This window comes from Leptosomus discolor, chromosome 2, assembly GCF_034619465.1.
Source record: "Leptosomus discolor isolate bLepDis1 chromosome 2, bLepDis1.hap2, whole genome shotgun sequence".
NCBI lineage: Eukaryota > Metazoa > Chordata > Aves > Leptosomiformes > Leptosomidae > Leptosomus > Leptosomus discolor.
The window spans coordinates 22718778-22739630 of record NC_141392.1 but is presented as its reverse complement, the minus strand read 5'-3'; the positions used below and the strand labels follow the sequence as shown (position 1 = coordinate 22739630).

The 20853-nt window shown below is 45.4% G+C and overlaps 1 protein-coding gene across 1 annotated transcript; it reads right to left on the bottom strand.

Annotated features, from left to right (window-relative positions):
- Positions 1 to 635: 635 nt before the first annotated feature.
- Positions 636 to 19827, bottom strand: SLC22A7 (solute carrier family 22 member 7). The gene is made up of 10 exons (XM_009961411.2): positions 19447 to 19827; positions 17482 to 17585; positions 13018 to 13172; positions 11368 to 11536; positions 7644 to 7761; positions 3407 to 3516; positions 3103 to 3317; positions 2502 to 2610; positions 886 to 1092; positions 636 to 699 (listed from the first exon to the last, which is right to left on the bottom strand). Exons 1-10 carry the CDS (start codon positions 19822 to 19824, stop codon positions 636 to 638), a joined length of 1629 nt encoding a protein of 542 aa, XP_009959713.1. The 5' UTR covers positions 19825 to 19827.
- Between the last annotated feature and the right edge of the window lie 1026 nt (positions 19828 to 20853).

The following is a 20853-nucleotide window of genomic DNA, read 5'->3' as shown; positions in this document are numbered from 1 at the left end:
TGGCATAACTTGCTTAGCATGGGTGGCTAGATTTACTGAAGCCATAGGCCACAACTGGGGAACTTATGCTGAACTTATACTTAAAATATGAAGGGAGGCCTCAAGACAGCTACATCCTGGGACAAGTGAGGCAGCCTTGTTCTCAGCGGAAGCTGCATCCTGTGGGAAATAAGGTGCCCATATTCTCATCAGAAGCTGCATCCTCAAGATAAGAAAAGATGGAGGCAGAAAAAGCATCCAATGAAAACCAAAAGGACTCCAGACCCAAGTATTGTTCTTGGGACTGAACTGTCACGCTAGGAGGGGGGATCTTGGATTGTAAGAGTGTAATTGCCTAAGGATTTCTTTGTTTGGAGTCCATCTTGGAGGGTCCCAGCTCGAGCTGAAATAAACCGACTCTGTGGCAGAACCTAGGGTCCGAACTCTTCTTTACAGTCGGGGGCTAAGACTGGATCCAGCCGCACCTGGACTCCTCTCTGAGAGGAAGCTTAGAAAGCAAGGGGGTCCAGTCTGAACCTCACGACTCGGCAGAGGGTCTCCCCAGACTCTTCTATAACAGAACAGTGAAGGCTCTTTTATTGGCAGGTCAGAGCATGGTTTTGCTGTCCTCCATAGTGGCTGTCCCACAGAGTCCCTCACTTCAACAGAGGCTGGAGTGGCATGTCCTTGGGAGCGCTGGTTTGTGGTGTCCCTTTCACTCTGGAAGAGAAGAAGGCACGTTTGGGCTGGTGGACAGAAGAGCAGGAAGCCTGAGACCCCTGATCCCCACTGGGCTGTCCCTTCATCTGCTGCCACCCACAGATGGGGAATTACAGGCAGCAGAGAGGGTTGTCCCCTGCCTCTTTCGGCAGGCTCCACGCGCAGGGCAGGATGGGCCTGACTCACTGTGCCTTCTCGATGTCCTCGATGCCCTCAGGCAGGCGCACGTTGAGCGTCTCCGGGAGCAGGAAGGCCACCGAGCCACAGCACACTGCTACACCACAGTACGTCACCTCGGGTAGAGACCTCCACACCTCATCCAGCAGAAACACAAGTGGGGCCAAAGCCCCACCGAGGCGTGCCACGAAGGAGGTGTACCCCATCCCATTCTGCCTGGAAAGGTAGGGCACCGTGGTGATGCAGACCACCACGAGAAAGACAGGTACTTCTTTCATACCAGATCTTGGGGAAAAGTGCAGACCTTCTGCCCCTTCCCCCTGTTTTTCTGTAAGTGCTGAGGCTTTTTCCCCCCCAGGTTTTTCATCTGCCAGGTTTTTTCTAGGTTGTTTTTTTTCTTTCTTCGTTGTCTTCCTACAACGGTAATATTTCCCAGGAAGCAACTGTAGCTGCTGTGAGAATCAGATTTATATCTATTATGAGAAAGAAACTGCAGTACCACACTAAAAATATCTGCTCAAAGGTTGTTTCCACTGTAAATGTCTAAATGCCTGAGTGCATTTTCTACCCATCCCCTAGTAAGTCCTCTGATCTGCTAAGAGCAAACCTAAGTCCCACCTTCTCCCAGGTAATTCTAGGCTGGTGGCATGCACTAGAGGTACCTGTGAGCACCTTTGGTCCTGCTGTAGCTATAAGCTTATAGCTAAGACCTGGGACCTATTTCACTTAATAATTTTCAGAGGATGGGTGGCATTTCACGCTGACAACAAGGATCCCAGGACCTACTTGTGCATACGCAGAGTAAGTACTGCAGAGGGAACCAAAATTTTGTCGTTACCTGTCAACGTCTTTGAGCACATAAAAACACAAACCTATCTGAGAAGAAAAGTAGCAGATCAGTGTGCCCGCTTCTGTTTAAATATGCATCATTCCCCACATGTGACAGACCAGTGAAAGTTAAAGGACTACATGGCAGAGCAGGGTACTCTGGGCAGGGAGTAACAGATGTGGAGTAAGCCACAAGACCTCCTGTAATCCGTGAGGGTTTTTTCAGACTTTCACAAAGAAACCAGTGAGGCGATTCCCTCCACCAGGCTCGGATATATCCCAAACTATGCTGATGCTAAATCTGGTTTTATGTCACCATTCAAATAAGCTCTCTTTATCCTCCTGAAAGGGTAGTTAATCCTTGCTTTAATATCATCTGATATCCAGAAAACTGTCAAACGTGTGGTAGTATCTGTCCCTTATAAAACTTGATATTTCAAATGATTATTTTTGTGGTCTTTTAACAGTTACTGGCAGATTATCACAGGGAACTAAGAATTTACTAAGCACAGTTGCCTTATGGAGTTCAAAAATCTTCCCGCAGAGAATATCCTGCGCCTTTTGATACATCTCCCTATCAACATAACCTAACCACACATAACCCAGGTGAAAAAAAGGGTAGCTTTCTGCCCCTTCCTTGTGAATATGTGTAATCCCTAGAACCTGTTAGTTTTAGAGGCAAGGCATTGGTCCTGCAGCCTAGCCAACAGCACATCATGCTGTGCTATTGTTGAAGACCTGAGAGCAACATCCCACTGAGGCTCTGGCTGTGCACTCTGCTGAGTGGCATCTCTTACCTCAGTACGGTGGGGTAGAGCTCAGAGGTGTACAAGAAGACGGTAGTGAATGCAGCTTCTGAGAAACCCTTGCCCATAATGGCTACTACAGAGCGCAAGGAGGTGAAGGCTAGGAGGAAAGAAAAGACATTTATGACAACGGTCAAAGAGCAGTCTTTAGGAAGAAGCTTCTTGTGGCCTCAGTTACAAGAAGGTTCAGTGGTCCTACAGACAAAACTGGGAGCTTCATAGCCCTGGAGCTGTTGCCTCCAAAGTCTGGATTGGTAAATTTGGTAACTGTTAGCCCAAGTGGGAGATGAACTGATGAAAGGATAGGTCCCAATCTTTCCAGCTGGACAATATCTATAATAAAGTTTGACACTTGACCTCGCCATCACTGGACCCTTATTAGTCACTTTCGGTGACTGGAGACCATCTGTTGCTACCAGATATTAGGGCTAGCCCACATTAGCAGACTTGTTCCATAGTTGCTCTTCTGGGAGGAGGACACCTCCATACGTAATTGCCTGTGGGCAAGATCTATGGTTCTCCTTCTCTAGCACTGCACAGGATGGAAATCTCCCCTTTAGAAAGTACTGCATATAGCGGAAGGGTGTCTCACACTTGGGAATGATGACATTGGCTCCTATGCATAGTCCGGTCAGGATGAGTGTCCACGCCTGACTCTGTCGTCGTCCAACTCGATTCACCAGCACGTACATGATCACCTTGGCTGGAATCTCAATGATGCCGTAGACAAACTGGGAGAGATATATGTTGAGCCCAAAGCCGGTTAGGTTCATGCTCATGCCATAATACGAGAAGGCAACACCAAACCTGCAAGGAGTGTGTGGAAATGGGGATTAGGGAAATCCAGCCAGGGAACTGCAGGACAGATCCCTTGTGCAAAGTGATACTTTGCTTACCACACAGCGCCAGAACACAGAGAGATCTTCCGCAGGACTGGTGTCCTGAACAAGCTGATGTAGGAGTAACTCTCTCCTGGCTTTTTGTCTTTTGCCATCCTTCTGAGTGCCTGAGAGAAGTGGAAAGAAGAAAATACCTCAGCTGACGTACATTTAGGATCCAGACATGAAACCCTAGACAGGCTGGGGCCCGTGCCCTTCCCAGCTCCAGCTCGCGTTTTCCATATGTTCCCGTTGCAGAACAATTCTCAGGGCACACATTATCAGAGGCATGTCTTCCTGTGACTTTATAGATTGGCTGCCATTTTAGACCTCTTTTTCTTCCCACGGCCACTTCTCCCCTCTTGCCTGCATACCCCATGTGGCAGAAAGGTTTGCAGAAAAATGGCACATCAGGGTGTTAGCAAAGTCACCGCTGGCCAGTTCCAGCCTCTTCCCATGTGGTTGCCTGCTGTTGTGTCAAGTCTCAGGCAGGAGCTAACAGTGAGCTGCATGCTTTTTTCTCATGAGTGCATTTATATAAAGTGTGATTTTTTATACATCTGTTTGTATAAATACAGAATATAGAAAAAGTCAGGCACTGGGAAGTAAGCCCTTCACGTATGGAAGAAGAGTGCTAATTCACAAAGTCTTTTACCAATTGATTGAGGGGTAAGTCCCAGGAGAGCTGGTAAGGCCTTTTTGCTGGCTGAGGTGCAAGAGAGTCGCACAACTACAGGTTTGCAATGCAGCCAGCTATACCTAAGCTAGTTGACATAGGCCCACTATGTAGTTAATGGAGATCTCCAGCGGAAGTGATGGAGTTTTATCCTAGCGCAAACAACTGCATTTGGTCAGAAGAACCACGTGCTGGCTTCCATTGGCTATTCCTTAGATTGCAGACTGTAGAGGAGACCGCAGACAGTGGTGATGTGGACACCTAGTGTTGGGAGAGATGAATTCCTCTCAGGACAGCCTTGCTTCATCATATCTAAAAACCATCAGCACATGCAGGGTAGGACAGTTAAAACTGATTAGGTTATGAATCACAGGAAACCTTGAGATGAGAGTCTGGTTAACTAGTTACATGTGTTCTCAAATCAATATTCTCTTCAGAGAAAGCAAGGCCTCAGCCAAAGCTTTTGCATAATTGCTTAATCCCAGCCACAGAGCTGCATAGGGAACCTACAACTTAGATGGGTGAAGAGGGCCTGCAGCATCTTGGACCAGATGATCATCTTCTCCAGTGCCTTGTCTCCAACAGCATCCTGCCGTGGAGCCTACAGAAGAGCTGGGCAAGCATGTAGAGATAATACCCTAGAAATGTCACTGCCTCCAGCCATTCGGGATCTTTCTGAACCAGATAGGGTGTGTGTTCAGCACCTCGATGATCCTTTCCCACATTATCTATTGGGTTGTTGAACCCATGTTTTTCTTTTATTTCTGTACACCCATTTCTGGATCTGGTAACTTTTGTTAATACTCCAGTATGGCAAGTAGGTTTTTTTAAACTTTTTTTTTTTTTCTTTTTTACCTTTTCACAGTCAAATAATCAGTCTTTTCACCCAAATGCGTAGGGTGAATCGTAGCACTGATAACAGACTACTTCTGCAATGCTGAGAATTTCAATATTAGATTCAAGTTCTCCCGATGGCAGTCTATACTCTTTAAGTTGCATGATTCACTATTAAAATGTGTAACATAAGACATTAACATGGAAAACATCTTCCAGTATGTATTGTTAGCCAGATTTTTTGGTGTGTGGAAGGGCAAATGGGAGAGTCAGAACAGTGAGAGCCCCAAGAAAGTTAAAATGCACATAATTCAGCGATAGCTGAGGGAGCGAGGAGGGTGAGGGAATCAGCAGGCATACAGCATTGCCTACAATTAAGACAATGCTGAACAGTTCTGGGGGCTGGGGACTTGTGCAAATATGTAATAGAACAGAAATCCCAGCCCAAAGAGCTCTCTGGTTAAAAGAATTGTACAAAATGAAAGAAAATGTTAGGAATGGAAAGAGGATAGCTATAGCATGTTTCACTAGGGAAGAGCTAAGATTTTATTTCTAATTGCATACAATTATTTGCAGTTTTTGGATGAATGACAAAGATTTTCATACTGAAAAAAGAATTTCACCCTGGGAAATTCCTTAATCAGTTCTGTAAGACAATGCTATTAAACACACCTTAGAGTACATCAGTAACGTGCTGTGCAATTATCCGGAGATTATATGTCTTTCAAAGTTCAGTCTTCTGAACTAAGGGAAATCAGTTGTTACCTTAATAGGCCATCAAAACACACTGGTGCACAGTCAAGTCAATTAAGCAAAGTAGAATCAGACAGTTCTGTGTTGCCTGCATGTTTGGATATGGACAAGAAAAATACAAGTATGTCCCTATAAACGTCATGAATCCAGCAAGGGGTCACAACTGCAAGCCTTTCTTGATCATGGTCCACTGGTCACAGTATGGTATGACTTGGTGCAAGTCTGTGACAATGGGGAAGCCCCAGCTACATTTCCTAACCCTAAGAATGGTATGAGGGTGCAAGCCCATGCCCTTCCTGAGGAAACGCTGCACTCACTCTGAAGTACAGTCTTGTCAGCCAAGACTGAATGAAAGAGGTTGTAATTTGCTATTTTTACACACTTAGAGCTACTGGCTTGATTAAAGACAAGGAAGAGTCACACTCAACTCCTGTCTGCTACAACTTGTAAACTTGTCATTCCTCATGTGATTAAACACCACTGTTCTGTCATAAATCAAAAGGGTTAATCACCTCTTCAACAGAAGTTAAGAACCTGCTTTTGAAAAATGGCATGCTGGACAGGATAAGAAAGTGATGTGGCTGCGGGAGTGCTGGGTGCACATGGAGAGGCAGCTGGACCATGACAGCAAAGCACAGGGCTCATGTGCTGGTGCCAGGGGTTTCCCACCTTCCTTTTTGGGTGAGAGGAAAACCAATGGACATTAAAGGAAAGACTGATGTTTAATGAACCACAAACTTCTGTGCCCACTGGATTTCACAGCTGAGCTTTGCTGCTTTTGAGAATGTTGACATGAATCTTGTGGACTGAATTAGTCAGAGGTGACAGACATGCAGCCATCCAAGCCTGGCTGTGAAGGGTTGTTGTGAGCACTGTCTATGCTCTGGTGTCTCTCCAAAGGGAGAGACCAGCTTCTGCCTGGCCCTTGAGTCCTCTCTAGAGCTGGGACAACACTTGAGCTTGTCACCATCCCCTGGAGCCACCAGTGTGTCCTTAAGGAAACATAATGAACTAAGGTCTCAACATGTGTGAATCTGAATGCAAAAATACATTTTTAAGATAGGACTCAGCACAAGATGAAGATCTCCAGATCAGCCTCATACCTTGAGCTTTGGAGTTGAGAATAGATGGTTATTTTTTAGGGTTCTCCTTCCCCTTTATTTGTTCAGTCATCTAGCTGAGCATCTTTGCTCCATCCTTTACACCTCTGGGGTCAAGCAAAAATGGATTCAAACCAGTGGGTACATGCCTACTTTGCCCAACTCCTCACCCTTGCCACATTCCTTTAAAACTGCTGGTAGAGCCATGACTGACTTGAGAGCAGAGCTTTAACCAGGGGAAAAAGTTGATTATGCCACATGTTCTTTACACCCACATTTGTCACTGGGGCACTATGGCTGACAGTCTTCCAGTTTCACGTGTACAGTAAATGCAGCCTGAGGTGGACTAGCCTTTACATTTTTGGATAACACTATGTGCAGTATCTCAAGTGCAATATGAGAGAAAATATGCTAAGTACGTGCTATTAATGTGTGTCTGCTTTCTACTAGCACTGTACCAACACTCGGCAAACACTACCGCAATCAAGAAGGCAACCTCTAAGCTGCACAAATTGCTCATACACTTGCACACTCTCCTCTCTGTTATGGGAGTGATGCCTCTGCCTTATTTTTTCAGGCTGTACTTCTCCCTAGATGCGTAGTCAGTGCAGTGTCCAGTGCATTGAGGCTTCTAGTCATGGCAATAATGAGTGGAAAGACACTCCATCTAATGAAAGGGCTTTCTGGCCTTATGGGAGCTAAGCTGCTGCTTTATCTTTAGGAGTAGATGTAGCTGCTTCCTAGAGTAGAATGGATCATGGCACCCTGTGGACCTCAGTGCCCCACAGATCACACTGCAGGCTGAGCATTGCTTCAGGTATCAAATAGAAGTAAAATAGAGAAAGAAAGAATGTGAGAGGAAGAACATGTGTATGGATCTTCAGTTTCTCACCTCTGGTGAGACAGCGAAGTCTTTCCTTCCATTCATTCTTGCACATCTAAGCAGATGCCTGTGAGCTTGTTTCACTTTGCCATTGGCTATGAGCCACCGAGCAGACTCTGGGACCCACCTGGTGTGAGGAGAGAAGACAGTGTTCTTGATGGTGCTCCATGTTTTCCACCCCACATACATGGCCCTGGCTAAAGAGAGTGGGTCTTCTCTATGAGACTTCAACCTCAGCTAAAAATAGCAACTGTGATGCATGAGAACATGAGTAATGAGACACCCTTGTTACACGTACGTGCTGTTCTACCCTTAAAGGAGTACAGTCTGCTAATTGAAGTATGTCTAGGCAAAATTTTTATCATGTGATCTTTGATCAAATCTTGAATTTTCTGAGCTGGTTGAAGTTTCAAATTCTTATCAATTAAAATTGGCACCAGGGAGTTTATATTTACAGATTTGTGCTTTTTTGGACTCTAAACTTAGAAATTGTAGGATGTAAAAAAATAATATGTAAAGAGAATTTAGTGAACTCTATATTTACTTTGTTAATTGCTAAATTATTTGGTTTTTTACAATAATCAAAGCCTTCTGTACAAGACAGTCAACGAGGGTCTAAATCATTGCGGCTGTGGCCCCAGTGAAGAATCCACGCTAGTCACTGAGTGACAAAGGATGCTGTACTGCTGGAGGGTATATAATGTTTTGTGGGTCCACATAGCAGTCAGGGTCCAGAAGACACTGGAAATACCCTGCAGTGGTAATGTCCTGCCAGAGTAGCCAACACCTACCTCCTGTTACCCAAATCTGTCCCGAGAGATGTAGGAAACAGAATCTGGCATTCTCATGGAGACTTTTGTCTGAGCATCCAGTGCAGTCAGTGGGAAGACTTACAACCCTGAAGAAGTATGTGAATATGAGGTCTACTGACGTCATAGAGTTGTCAAAATCTCTCCATTGGAGTCTCCCACTCGAGTGGTTCGAGACCAGTTCCCTGTAACCTGTTGGTGGTTAATGTGCCCTAAATCAGATTACAATAAAAGCTGCTGTCACTGTTCAAGCAGTAGCTGAAAAGGCTGGGTAGAGCAGAAACATTCACAGAATTGGTCTTCTGGGAAGTTTTCAACTCCTTCCCATAAGCTTGTAACCCAAGGCACCTCAGGAAATATAAAGAATGAAAAATGGCATTTTGCACTCATTGCCACCATTTCTAAAGTATAAAATGTCTTTTGGTTGTCTAATGTCTCAACTGAGTTTTGACATTGTGCCAACAATATCTACAGAGTGTGCTAAGTTAGATTTTGATTCCATACTTCAGGGTCTTTTAATTATGCAACAATCACTGACCTCTTGCATGCCTGAAGTTTGATCAGACTATAGTATAATTTGTTGGGGAACTAATGTCTGTAAAAGGTATTAAAATAAGAGAAAAAAAATCAGCTATTGTGGAAAGGATGGGTCCAAATGTATCTGTGAATTTCAGCACTTCCCAGGACTCAATTTATTATGGCTGCTTGTCCTAGAAAAAAGGGCAAAAAACCTCAAACTAAAAAAGTCAGCAGAACACATATTTTAGTTGTGTTGGACTTGATCAGTGATATTGGTGCTATTTAACATCTTTGTTGGCAGCATGGACAGTGGGATTGAGTGCATCCTCAGCCAGTTTGCTGACAACACCGAGCTGTGTGGTGCGGTTGACAAACTGGAGGGAAGGGAGGCCATCCAGAGGGACCTGGGCAGGCTGGAGAGGTGGGCCCATGCAAACCTCATGGAGTTCAACAAGGCCAAGTGCAAGGTCCTGTATCTGGGTCGGGGCAATCCCAAGCACAGATACAGGCTGGGTGATGACTAGATCGAGAGCAGTCCTGCAGAGAAGGACTTGGGGGTGCTGGTAGATGAAAACCAATGTGAGCCAGCATCCTGGGCTGCATGAAGAGCAGTGTGGCCAGCAGGTCAAGCAAGGTGATTCTCCCCTTCTACTCTGCTCTGGTGAGACCCCACCTGCAGTGCTGTGTTCAGCTCTGGGGCCCTCAGCAGAAGAAAGACATGGCCCTGCTCGAGCGGGTCCAGAGGAGGCCACAAAGATGATCAGAGGGCTGGAGCACCTTTCCTATGAGGACAGGCTGAGAGAGTTGGGGTTGTTCAGCCTGGAGAAGAGAAGGCTCTGGCGAGACTTTGTAGCGGCCTTCCAGTACTTAAAGGGGGCCTGCAGGAAAGGTGAGGAGGGACTCTTGATCAGGGAGGGTAGTCATAGGATGAGGGGTAATGGTTTCAAACTGAAAGAGGGGAGATTTAGATCAGATATTAGGAAGAAGCCCTTCACCCTGAGGGTGGTGAGGCACTGGCACAGGTTGCCCAGAGAAGCTGTGGCTGCCCCCTCCCTGGCAGGAGGAGGCATCCCTCAAGGCCAGGTTGGATGGGGCTTTGAGCAACCTGGTCTGGTGGAAGGTGTCCCTGTCCATGGTAGGGGGGGTGCAACTAGATGGTCTTTAAGGTCCCGTCCAACCCAAACCATTCTATGATTCTATGATTCTGTGATTCGATGATATCAGATGCTACTCTTTGCCAGAAAACCCTCATCACCAGTGAAACAATATATCTTTTTTTTGAACTATTGATTAACAACAGCATCAGTTTATATCCCATTTTTTGTAAATACTGAGATTTTTGTGCTAGATCTGTGTAGCTATTTAATCTACTGCTTCATGCTGATGGACAGACATAGTAAGCAAACAAATCATCTATCTAGAAGCCTCTTTGATGGCACTTGAAAGGCACTGTAGCATTTGGATATCACTGTTTCAGCTCACTGATTATGCATATAATTTTGGGGTCCATGTGTCTAACAATTAGAGCTTATTCTGCATGGTTTGCAGCTAGAGCTCCCAATTGCCCTGAGAGACATGTCTGTTATTTCTGTGGTGTGATCCAGCACCACACTGATGTCCAAGAGGAACTAAACGACCACTCAAAGGTGGAGGAGACCCAGACCCCCATTTCTGAATATTTCAGTGGGGCAGTTGTGGGAATGCTTGCTTGCTTATTTCAGCATGGGACTTTTGTCCAGCCAGGAGATGGAGCTGCTTGTTCAAAGGACTGGTTTGGATCATCGAATAAGTTGATCCAATACACTTCATATTATGGTCACAGTATTACTGAGTCAGCCCTGTATTCTAGTCTATGTTACTACATGGTAAAAAAGAAGATGGAAAATTAGTTTCTTTGATTAAATGAACAATCCCATTTTAAGGCTTAAGAGTTGTGAGGTATTTCTTAAATAATGCTACTGGAGGGAAACAGCCCACAGGAAGCAGATCTATTTGACGCATCGTGATGGTTACACAGCTGAGAAAGGCCATGGGAAGTGCACAGATAAACGCACCTGACCTGGCCTGCGGATGTCATTGGCTTTTTGCACTGCAGCCTGTCCCCCAAATGCCTGGCCTCAACCTCAGTCCTGCCTCCTCCTTGTGCTCAAAGCCATAATGCAACCTTGGCTCCTGGCCTTGTTGGAAGTGAGGAGATATGAAACCCAGGCCACTCCACTTTTCAAGAGCTGCCATGCCTGGGCAATCCGAGTGCAGGACACAGGTGAGTCCTGCTCCTCTTTGAGTTGCTGGAGCCAACTTGAGGACCAGCATTGCAACCTTTGCCATGCTCACAGAGCAGAGGAGGCAAATCACAGCCTGCTTCCATCCCCACCAGCCATCTGGCTGCAGGTCGCTGCACTCACCACAGGCAGACAATGCTCAGAAGACAAGGTCCTGTTACAGCTACTAATAGCCAGTGCCATTCCCGCACCAAGTACGCTACCATCGCCAGCAGCATGTTCCCGATGCTCCAGAAGATGCTGCTTAGGATCCCGGAGAAGGTGCGGTGCTGTATGTCCACCCACTCCATCCCTGCAAGAGGGAGGCAATGATCAGTTGGAACACATAGGACTTCTCCAAGAAGGGGTCTGCAGGGCTTTTTAACAAAGGCAAAGCAAGGTAACGTCCCTGGTCTTCTCCTCCAGGAAAGTTCCACAGTTTGGCTGACATTTGGCACATTTAAAATGCTCATCCACAATGCTTAACCTCTTGCAAAGCTGTAAGCAACTAAAATAAAGCCTTAAAAGAAGAAATACTGGACATACAGTAAAGAAACAGTGCTAAAAATACCTTTGGTGATACTTTTTTTTTATCCCTTTCAATAGCATTCAAATGGTTTTCTTCATTAAACAGATACTTTTTTTTCCCCTAACCATCTTACCTGCACAGTTTCCTATTTCTCTGCCCATTCATTACTCCAGATTAAAGAAATATATTAAGATGAATTGTCATTCATGTGGAATCTTTCTGGAGCAGATACTAATGCACATGTAAAGCCAGAATAGATCATGATCTCCTTGTTTGTGTATGTGAACTAAAAGCCAATTTTCCTCCAAAGATCTGGACATCTTGCAACAACCTCTAACAATCAGAAACCTCCCTCCCAAGCTCTACTTTATCTTGCAGACATCAACCTTTATAACAATAAAAAACCGCTAACAGGCCTTGGGATTTGTCAGGTCTTGTGTGGACTTTTCCAGTATTGAAGCCATTTTATCTTGATTTTGGCTATATCTGCAAAAATCCTGGAAATTTTTGCTGCACCTGTAACTTGGTCTTGGGTACAATGCGTCTTGCCTAGTATGTCCCAACTGTATCTGCAAAATCATCCAGTGCTCTGTTCTGCACCCTGAAGTTTGGAGCTTGTTTTTATTATATAATTATCTAAATTTTTCAGCTTCAATTTTGCTTAAATGTGTATGATTTTTTTTTTTTTTTTTTTTTTTTTTTTTTTTTTTGTGGTTCTTTCCCCCCACTCTTTCTAAAAATACAGATTTGGAACTTAGGAAAACTGTGAGCAAACTCAAGACTGGGGAGATAGAAACACTCCATGAATGACATACCATCCTCCTCCTGCTGAGCACATGGCAATGCTGATGTATCATCTTAACAGCATGTTTGAAGAGTGAGTTTCCTCAGTATCAGAGGAAAGGGGCAGATACTTTGGTCTATGGCTTTTACTGTATTACTGATGATCTTGGAATTGGGTAGCATGGATTGCAAGTGTTAATGTTGCAATAGAAGTACTAATAAGTGGTTGTTATATTTTGAGTAGACTGTTAAAACATTAATTAGACTAACAGAAAATTGTAATTCTTGGATTGTCCCAAGAGGGATGCTCTTTTGGCTGCCTGTAGTGAAATTGTACACAAAATGGTTTCCAAACTCCTGTTCCTGCTAGCTCTGCCCTGTCTGGTAGACAAGTCCCTACCTACCCACTGCCAATCAGAAGTCCCCCTCTACAACCGGGAACCACAGAAATACAGAAAACCCACAAACCCCCAGATACTTACCCAAAGGCAATACAATAAGGGAGACGCCACTCAGAGCCACCCCAGTGAGGGTCCTTGTAATGGCCAGCATGCTGTAGGAGATGGAGGCAGCACTCAGCATCCCAAATATGACAGAGCACACAAGCGACAGCAGGAGCATGGCTTTCCGTCCGAACCTGCCATGAGCACAGTCTTGGTTACAGTGGCTGGAAACCTGTCCCTGGAGCAGGGTTTGAAATGGGGCAAACCAGAGACTTGGGAAGGAAAATTAAAATGTTGTCTGCTCTGCAAAGAGCGCATGATGCAATGCCCCAGAGAGGAGGAAACAGCTCTGAATATAGCCGGTGCCACAGTGGTGCAATCCCATTCAGAGGGCCAGCCATGGAAAGGCTCTCCCATGGAAAGAGTGGTACTGATCGAAACAATCTATTGGGCTTCCATGTTCAAGACCATCACTAAAAGCAGTGATGTCAGCTTGAAATCCCATGCTGCTGTCACTCCCTGCTCCCTCCAATGCCTGTCCCCATGCCTGGCTCAGCATGTCCTCCTCCTGTGGCTCACTCGGGACCAGCCACTGCCGCTGCTCTCAAGGACAGAACCATGACACTTTCACCCCTATCCTTGGAAGGAAAACAAAGGTCCCAAAAGAAGATGAAAGGACTCCAGTCGTCAGCCCGCATGTGCAAATAGCCCTGATGTCCTAAGGGGTTTATGAGGAGTCTGTTAGGAGGTTGTTCCCCAAGCGTTTTGGAAACTGTAGGACCATCTTACCCCTGGTGCAGCGTGTGGAGAAATACAGAAAACTGAATACACACACATGCACATGCATACACACAAATAAAATATATGTGTATGTATTTCTACACAACTGATGAAAATCTAAAAATCAAAATGGAGCACAAGGCATCAGTGTTCTGATGAACATCAGCATAGCATGTGAGGAAAGTTTAGGTTCAAACTGGAGTGGTAAATTAACCCTGTCAACAGGTAATGTTCAGGTTCATTTCTTTCTAAGCCTCTACAGACATTTGGATTTGAGAGTATCTGTACTGACAAATTTTACCCTGAAATCCTGGTCTGATTCTGGCATTACGGCTTTCGTAGTAGCCACCTGAGAAGGATGAAGAAGAAGAACAATTGCTCCAGGGGAAAAAGTGATGTGCTGGGACATAATGCCACAATAACATTCCTTAAAAGTGGTCATAAACGACTTCATGCAGCAGCTAGTTAATGAATCTACTGGAGAAAACCAGCTTGTGTCTTGGGCCCAGGCAGTTTGCTGGATCTGCTTTGAAATTTAAGCAGAATCAGTTTGCAGAAGTCATCGCAATGCGCCTCAGTTGGAGCAGCAAACACCCATAAACACAACAAAGCTGGATCTGGTTTCCAATAGGGTAGCTGCCTAAGAAAGAAGATACTATTTTTAAATGAAGGTTTTTCTTGAAAATACGGTAGGAAGGGTATAAAACCATAAGAATCTCTGCAGGGTGCAAGGCAGCTATTTATGGACCCATTACTAGACTCTCTCAGCAAATGCATGCCACCTGCTAGGGAAACCAGAGGCAAGCTGGCAGGATTGAACTGCAGGCTACAGGGAGGCTGCTAGAAATAATGCTGTTAAAATTGTCTTCAAAGGGAGAGGTAGGAAAGCACAACCTCTGAAAGATTGAAGGTAGAAAATACAATAAAAGGAGCAAACTGCACAAACATAAAAATTAATAAAAAACCATTGTCATAAATATCCCAGTCTGGATGTCTGCCAAAGCATCATACAGCCAATTCAGTACAAGGACAAGGTACAAAAGGAGTGTTTGGAAAGCAGCAGACAATAACAGAAACAGTATATTTTTGCATATATATGTTCACAGTGAAGGGTTGTTGGAGGGTTTACCAGGGTAAAATTTGTTAGTACAGATACTCTCAAATCCAAATGTCTGTAGAGGCTTAGAAAGAAATGAACCTGAACTGTAGCAAAATTCCAGGGCCAAATGATTTTTATCCCAGAGCACTAGAGACGAAATCTCTACATTACTGTTAGCACAAAGAAGTGGGACCTCTCCTCTGTTACAGAGAGGAAAGGTTGCTAATGGGACATCAGCTTTTAAGAGGTCTAGGGAGATGTGGGGCATGAGGTTTAACAGAACTGCCCAATTTACTGGATGCACTGCCCCCACTGCAATTGCACAGGCCACAAGCCTTTCCTGGCGTGACCTGCGGGCCCTGTGGCCAGGTAGCTCAGGTGGGCAGTGCACAGTCAGCTCTGCTCCAGGCTCCTCACAAGGGCACAGCTGGCTGTGGAGAATTCTTGTCTGGCTGATTGGAAGTCAAGCCATAACTCGGTCTTTTTTGTTAACTTCTCCAAATTTTCTCCATTTCTTCTATATCTTTTTGAGATGGGGAAGGAGGATGAAGGGAAATCAAAATTGCCCACAGTATTCAAGATGTGGGACCAGGTATTTACATATTATTGCATAGAGATGTTCTCTTTAATTTTATATTCCTTTCCTAATGATTCTTAATTTTCCATTTGCTTCCCCAGCCACTTCTCATTGCTGAGTGGATGTCTGCCCAGAGCTGTCTGTCATGACCCCAAAGTTTTGCTCCTGAGCAGCTGTGATCATCTTAGAGGCCTCAATTTTAAATCAGAAGTTGTTTCTCTTTATTTTACATTAGTCTACCCTGAAATTTTGTCTTCTGATGCTCCCACCCAGTTGTAGTCATGCAGAGACCTTCCTTCTTATCCTAGAGCAGCTCGGTTTCTTTAGGAGCCTTTGGTAAGGAAAGTTCTTGAAATCTGTGTAGATGGTGTCTCCCCTGTTCACATGCCTGTTAGCGTATTCAAAGAAATCCAGTATGTTTGTAATGAATCTTTTGCAAAAGCCTCACTGATTCATCACTAGTATGTCATATCTACCCATGCAGCTACTGAGTCTTTCAGAATGGTTTCTACTAATTTGCCTCGTACAGATAGATGTCAGGTTGCATGGAATGTAGTTCCTGAGATCTTTTTTGGAAACCAGTTTAAAACCCATTTGATATATGATACCTTCCCAGCCCTCTGCTCTAGAGGTCACACAATGCCAACAGTGTTCCAATTTTTTCATCCCGAAGATCCTGTAGGGCTCTAGGATGACCACCCTCCGCTCCCGGCAGTTTACTGGAATTCACCTGGTGTATTTCTATATGCCACCTTCTATCAGCTTATTTCAAAGCTCTAGCTGCAACACCTGCCCCTACACGTTCTCCCACTGTGAGCAGAAACTCATTTATGTCTCACACTGAAGCCTTTTTGTTTCCAGATGCTCCTTTTATACCTTGATTTTCTACTGGCTATTCCCCCTCACAATCCGTTTGAAAAACGAATTATTTTTCATTATGCTCTAGCAGAGACTTTCTCTTCTGCCTTATTTTTTCCCACTTTTTTGTGATTCTGAGTTTCTTTCCCTCCAGCTGTGCTATAAAACCATTTTAGATGAAAACCCAAGACACACAGTTTGAAGATCAGTCAGGTGCCTTGGGTCCTTGTAAAAGTGTACTTATATGTACAGATATGGATGTGAAAACTCCCATCTTCAGCACTAACTCTCTGGGTGCTTCATGCTGTGAAGCTGGTTCCCCTCTGCTATGCAGTGATTTTGCAGGCTGCCGTACCCTAATGCTTGTTTGATCCCAGAGGAAGGAAATCGGAAAGCAGTTTCCTGCGCAGGGAGCTCAAACATTAAATAATAAATAGCATACAGTGAACAGCACATCCTGATTGCACGCCTGCACTACGTGTTCTCTGGTAGGTTTCCTGGTTCTGCTGTTTGCAAAAACATTTACGTTCTTAATTGTTGCCCTTTCTAGGTTATTACTCAGATTTTTTTCAGGTTTACATTATCACATTCTAACATTTATCCAGAGAGAGCAGATTTGTTCCTGTTTTCCTCGTTGCCTCAGCTCTTCCTCAAGGAATGCCTCCCTGCTTCTAATAACCTCCTTTACCCTGCTTCTCTAGTAATGACATAGTCAGTTTTTGCTTTCTGGAGACCCTTTTTTTTCAGCTATGGCATGCATTTGCTCTGACCCCCTCATTCAGGTGTCCTTAACCAATTTCCAGAAAACTTGCAAGGAGTTAACACTTTAAGCATCTTGTTTCGGTTTTGTTTTAGCCAGTTTTCTCCCTTTTTAGACAGTTGTCTTTTCTGGTATCAGTCTCACAGTCAGTGGATTTTTTTCAGTTTTTACTGTTCCTGCAGCAATGCTGACCAACAGCATTGTGGTAATTGCTGCAGTGCATCTTACTCTAAACCATGGAGCATCTATCCCCTACATTGCTTCCCAGTATGACTTTAATCCAAATTTCATGTGAGAGGCTGGTCTCTACCTTTACCATTGTGTTTTCTCCTTTCTCCACCCCTCTGATCGTCTTTTGCAGGTCACAGGTTTGTAATGTTCTCGTCATGAAACTGAAGCCCTGGAGGAACAGCCTGAAAGGGATCAAACCTGTCTGAAAGGTATCCGAATACCACGGCCCCCATTGTAACGCCAATGAAGAAGAAGGTTGCAGTCGCCTGGTTCAGTCCTCGCTGCTCACACACAAGGTCCCACTGAAACACAAGGCCAAAATGACACTTAGTGCCCAGTTGCCTTTTCATACCGCTTCCCTCCGGTGGTCAGCCATCGTATCTTGCAATTCATATTGGCCAAATCTGATCGAGGGATTGATTCCTGCACCAAACTGTGCATGGGACAGTGCCGGAGGCCTGAAAAATGTAAAGCTGCATCTTACAGAACTCAGAGGCCTCCCAGTTATCTATCCCCACTGTGACAGCCTCTCTGTGGACACTTGTTGGACATCAGAAAGCTTTCCTGGGTACCACTCATCATGGAGAGATCCCCTTTTTCTTCTCCTGAACCCTGTGATAGCTCCTCTCAACCTGCTCGGGTGCATGTCTCCCCTAGCTCCTTCTATCATGCTCCTGGGATTGCCGTGGGTGTTTGCAGGGTGCCACAGGGAGCTTTACAGGGAGCTTAAGAGGTGCCTCAGCCTTCAGTTGTGTTGATATCCAGTTACTGTTGCCCTGACCAGTTTCCTTTGAAGTTGTCCGTGCAGGGAGGAAGGAGGAGCGAGGGGGAGTCAGACCAAATATTTGCTCCTGGTGCTAACTTACCGATTTCTTACTGAGAAGTTGGTCTAGACATTCTTCCTAATTAAGTTAATGAGCATCATTTTACTTTCTTGGAGGTGCAAATGTCGCTAATCATTACAGAATGCTGTGGCCAAGCTGCAGAGTTAATGTTCTTTATGTGCAGACTTGGCAAAACTTAATTTAATCATCAACCCAGCCTTGCAGCCTCTCTGACAAGGCCAGCCAGACCTTGAGCAACTTTTATTGCTGCAAGAGCAAAAGACTCCAGAGAAAGTCTTGGCCCCTTGAACATGTACCGAGGCTACTGCATCATGGGAGCAGCACCACGAGGCTTCATGCTCAGCATCTGTGCTACAGAACACCCCCCCGCCTTTTCCCCAAGGGTGCTTCACACCTTTCTTTCTGAAACAGTGCAGAAATCAGGTACAGACCTGGTGCACATCTGACCTTCACCTCTGTGCCTGCCAAAAGCAAGGGTGATTGTGTGGTGGGGAGGAGGCACCAGCTCTAGGTTAAGACGGCCCTGCTCCCACTGAGACAGTCAACACTATCATTTCCAACTCACCGAGCCCCTTTCATCTGGCCAAATTTTCCCCTCCCCTAAGACCTCCTGTGATTTGGGCTGCTTTTCAAGGAAGGTAAAGCATTAACACCCAGAGGTATCACTGTTAGCCCTAGCAAAGTGTTTCAGAAGGTTAATGTTTGCTGGGCAGGGACCTTGGGCAGCCTCAAGGTTATGGCTGGCCAGTGCGCTTCATCTCAGTGGGAGGCCCTTGGAGAGCACATTTGCCTTGACAGCAAGAGCCACTGGTGGTAAGAGAAGAGAGGCAGCGTGATCTTAGGGAGAAGAGAAGGAAGACAGAGATCAGTGAGGAGGAGTGGCCAAGAGAATAGATGTTATGAAGTGTTTGGAAAATCAAGAAGACAAGTCATGGGCTCATATGAAATCCTGACAGGGTGTAACCCTGTGCAAATGCCGTGTGGCCCAAGCAGAGGAAATCCTACATGTGTGTCTTCCCCCAACTCCCTCCAATCTCTCAGTCACCTGGATGCTTATAACAAGATGCTTATAACAAGAAATGTTGGCTTCTGATGATCAATCCAAGCAAGATATTCATGATAAAAATGATAAATGTTGGCTTCTAACTCTGAGCTTCCGATAGCTTTCCCATCCCAGGAAATCTCTAAACAAGTAATTTCCACTGGTTAAAATACAAAGATTCCCCTCTGACTCTATGCACCCAGCAAACATGTCTCCATCTGCTCCTTAAAACACTGAGCTAATGTAATTTTTGCTAGATCACAGGTCGGGCGTTACCTGAGTGGAGATGGTGGAGGTGAACTGTGAGTGGTCATAGACCCATCCATGCTGGCAGTGCTGGATGATGGAGTTGTTTTCTGGTTGCAGAGAGGAATTGAGCAGCAGCTGAAACTGAGGCTGCGAGAACATCTCACAGGGCCTGAAAGTGCCATCGGACTCCCGGGGGATGCTGATGAGCAGAACTTCCTCCATGGTGAGGTTCACAAATGCCTCTTGATGTGGAATTGCACAGTGATGAGAAGGGGTAGCAGCAAGAAAATTGTGCAGCAGGAAATGCATGGGAAGGTTGATTCTTGGGAGGCAGAGGATAAACAAAATCAAAATCTGGAATCTGCCAAAGCCACCAATTTCCAGCAAGAGATCCTCAAATTTCATCTTTTCTATGGAGTTTGCTCATTCAGAGCATCTGTGTACCAAGGATCAGCAATATGAGCTTGAAAAGCGGTCTCTGTCCTTGGAGCTCAACTTCCCATGGCTTTACATACAGCCACTTCGTTGGACTTTGAGACTTTGTTGAAAGGTAGTCAAAAGTCACAGTGAAACTCTCCATTTGGGGTAGAGCCAAAGAAATTATCCTGTATGCGCACGACACATCCATTTCAAGTGGACCCAGAACATGGCACCGTCTTTTTGTAGAGTTATTTTCACCTGTTGTGGTATTTGAGAGGGAGATCCACATTAGGAAAGGAGACTGTGGGAAGAGTGCTCTGAAAGCACTGTCATTTCTAGTGTAGGGGTACTGTGTAGTGTCTCAGGTGCTGCAACAAATTCTGTCTAGTGCAAGCTGATCACCAGCCAGCCCAGCTGGATCATAAAACAGGCCCCCAGAAGAGCGGGGGGTGACCCACTGTATAGGGATGCCCAGGGGCACCAAAGCCTGGTTGCTGTGCATCAGCTAAGTGTTTTTAGGATGGCTTGTGTCAAGTCATGACCTGGGAGCAGAGAGTATGGAGAGGGTGAGAGGGTGCCCAGAAAAGGAGAGAGGTGAGTCTCTGGATGGATGCAAACAGGGAGGTGAGCACTCTAGGGAGAAAGGGTGGGCTGCAGGTGAGTGCCACCTGCTCACCACTGTCCTCCAAAGGAGGGAAAATGTGAAACTGTTTCCCCACAGAGTCCGTTTCTCCACCTGGGAAAGTGCAAGGAAGTGATGAGTGCTGGCTCACAGAGAGGCTGCATCTGCCATGTTAGGGGCCACAACATACTCCTGCAAGGTCACAGCCACACTCTGGTGTGCTCTGGGGACTGACGAGCCAGCCAAAGGAGTGACAGGGCCACAGGTACTGCTGCCACCGCTACACAGGCCTTGCACCGTGATACTTCCACTGCCTGCTTCAGGGAGCGGTTTCCTGGAAGAGGTGGGTCTTTAATGTGGATTTCCACTCTTTTTATGCTCTTAACCAAGAA

Bases quoted from the DNA above. Each gene is read 5' to 3' on its own strand.
- SLC22A7 (XM_009961411.2), bottom strand. From the start codon at position 19,824: ATGAAATTTGAGGATCTCTTGCTGGAAATTGGTGGCTTTGGCAGATTC. The intron at 13,173-17,481 runs GTTTGATCCCTT...TGCTCATGGCAG, and splicing joins TTCGGATACCTTTCAGACAG to GTTCGGACGGAAAGCCATGC. The intron at 700-885 runs GTGAGTCAGGCC...CTTCTCTTCCAG, and splicing joins GAGGACATCGAGAAGGCACA to AGTGAAAGGGACACCACAAA.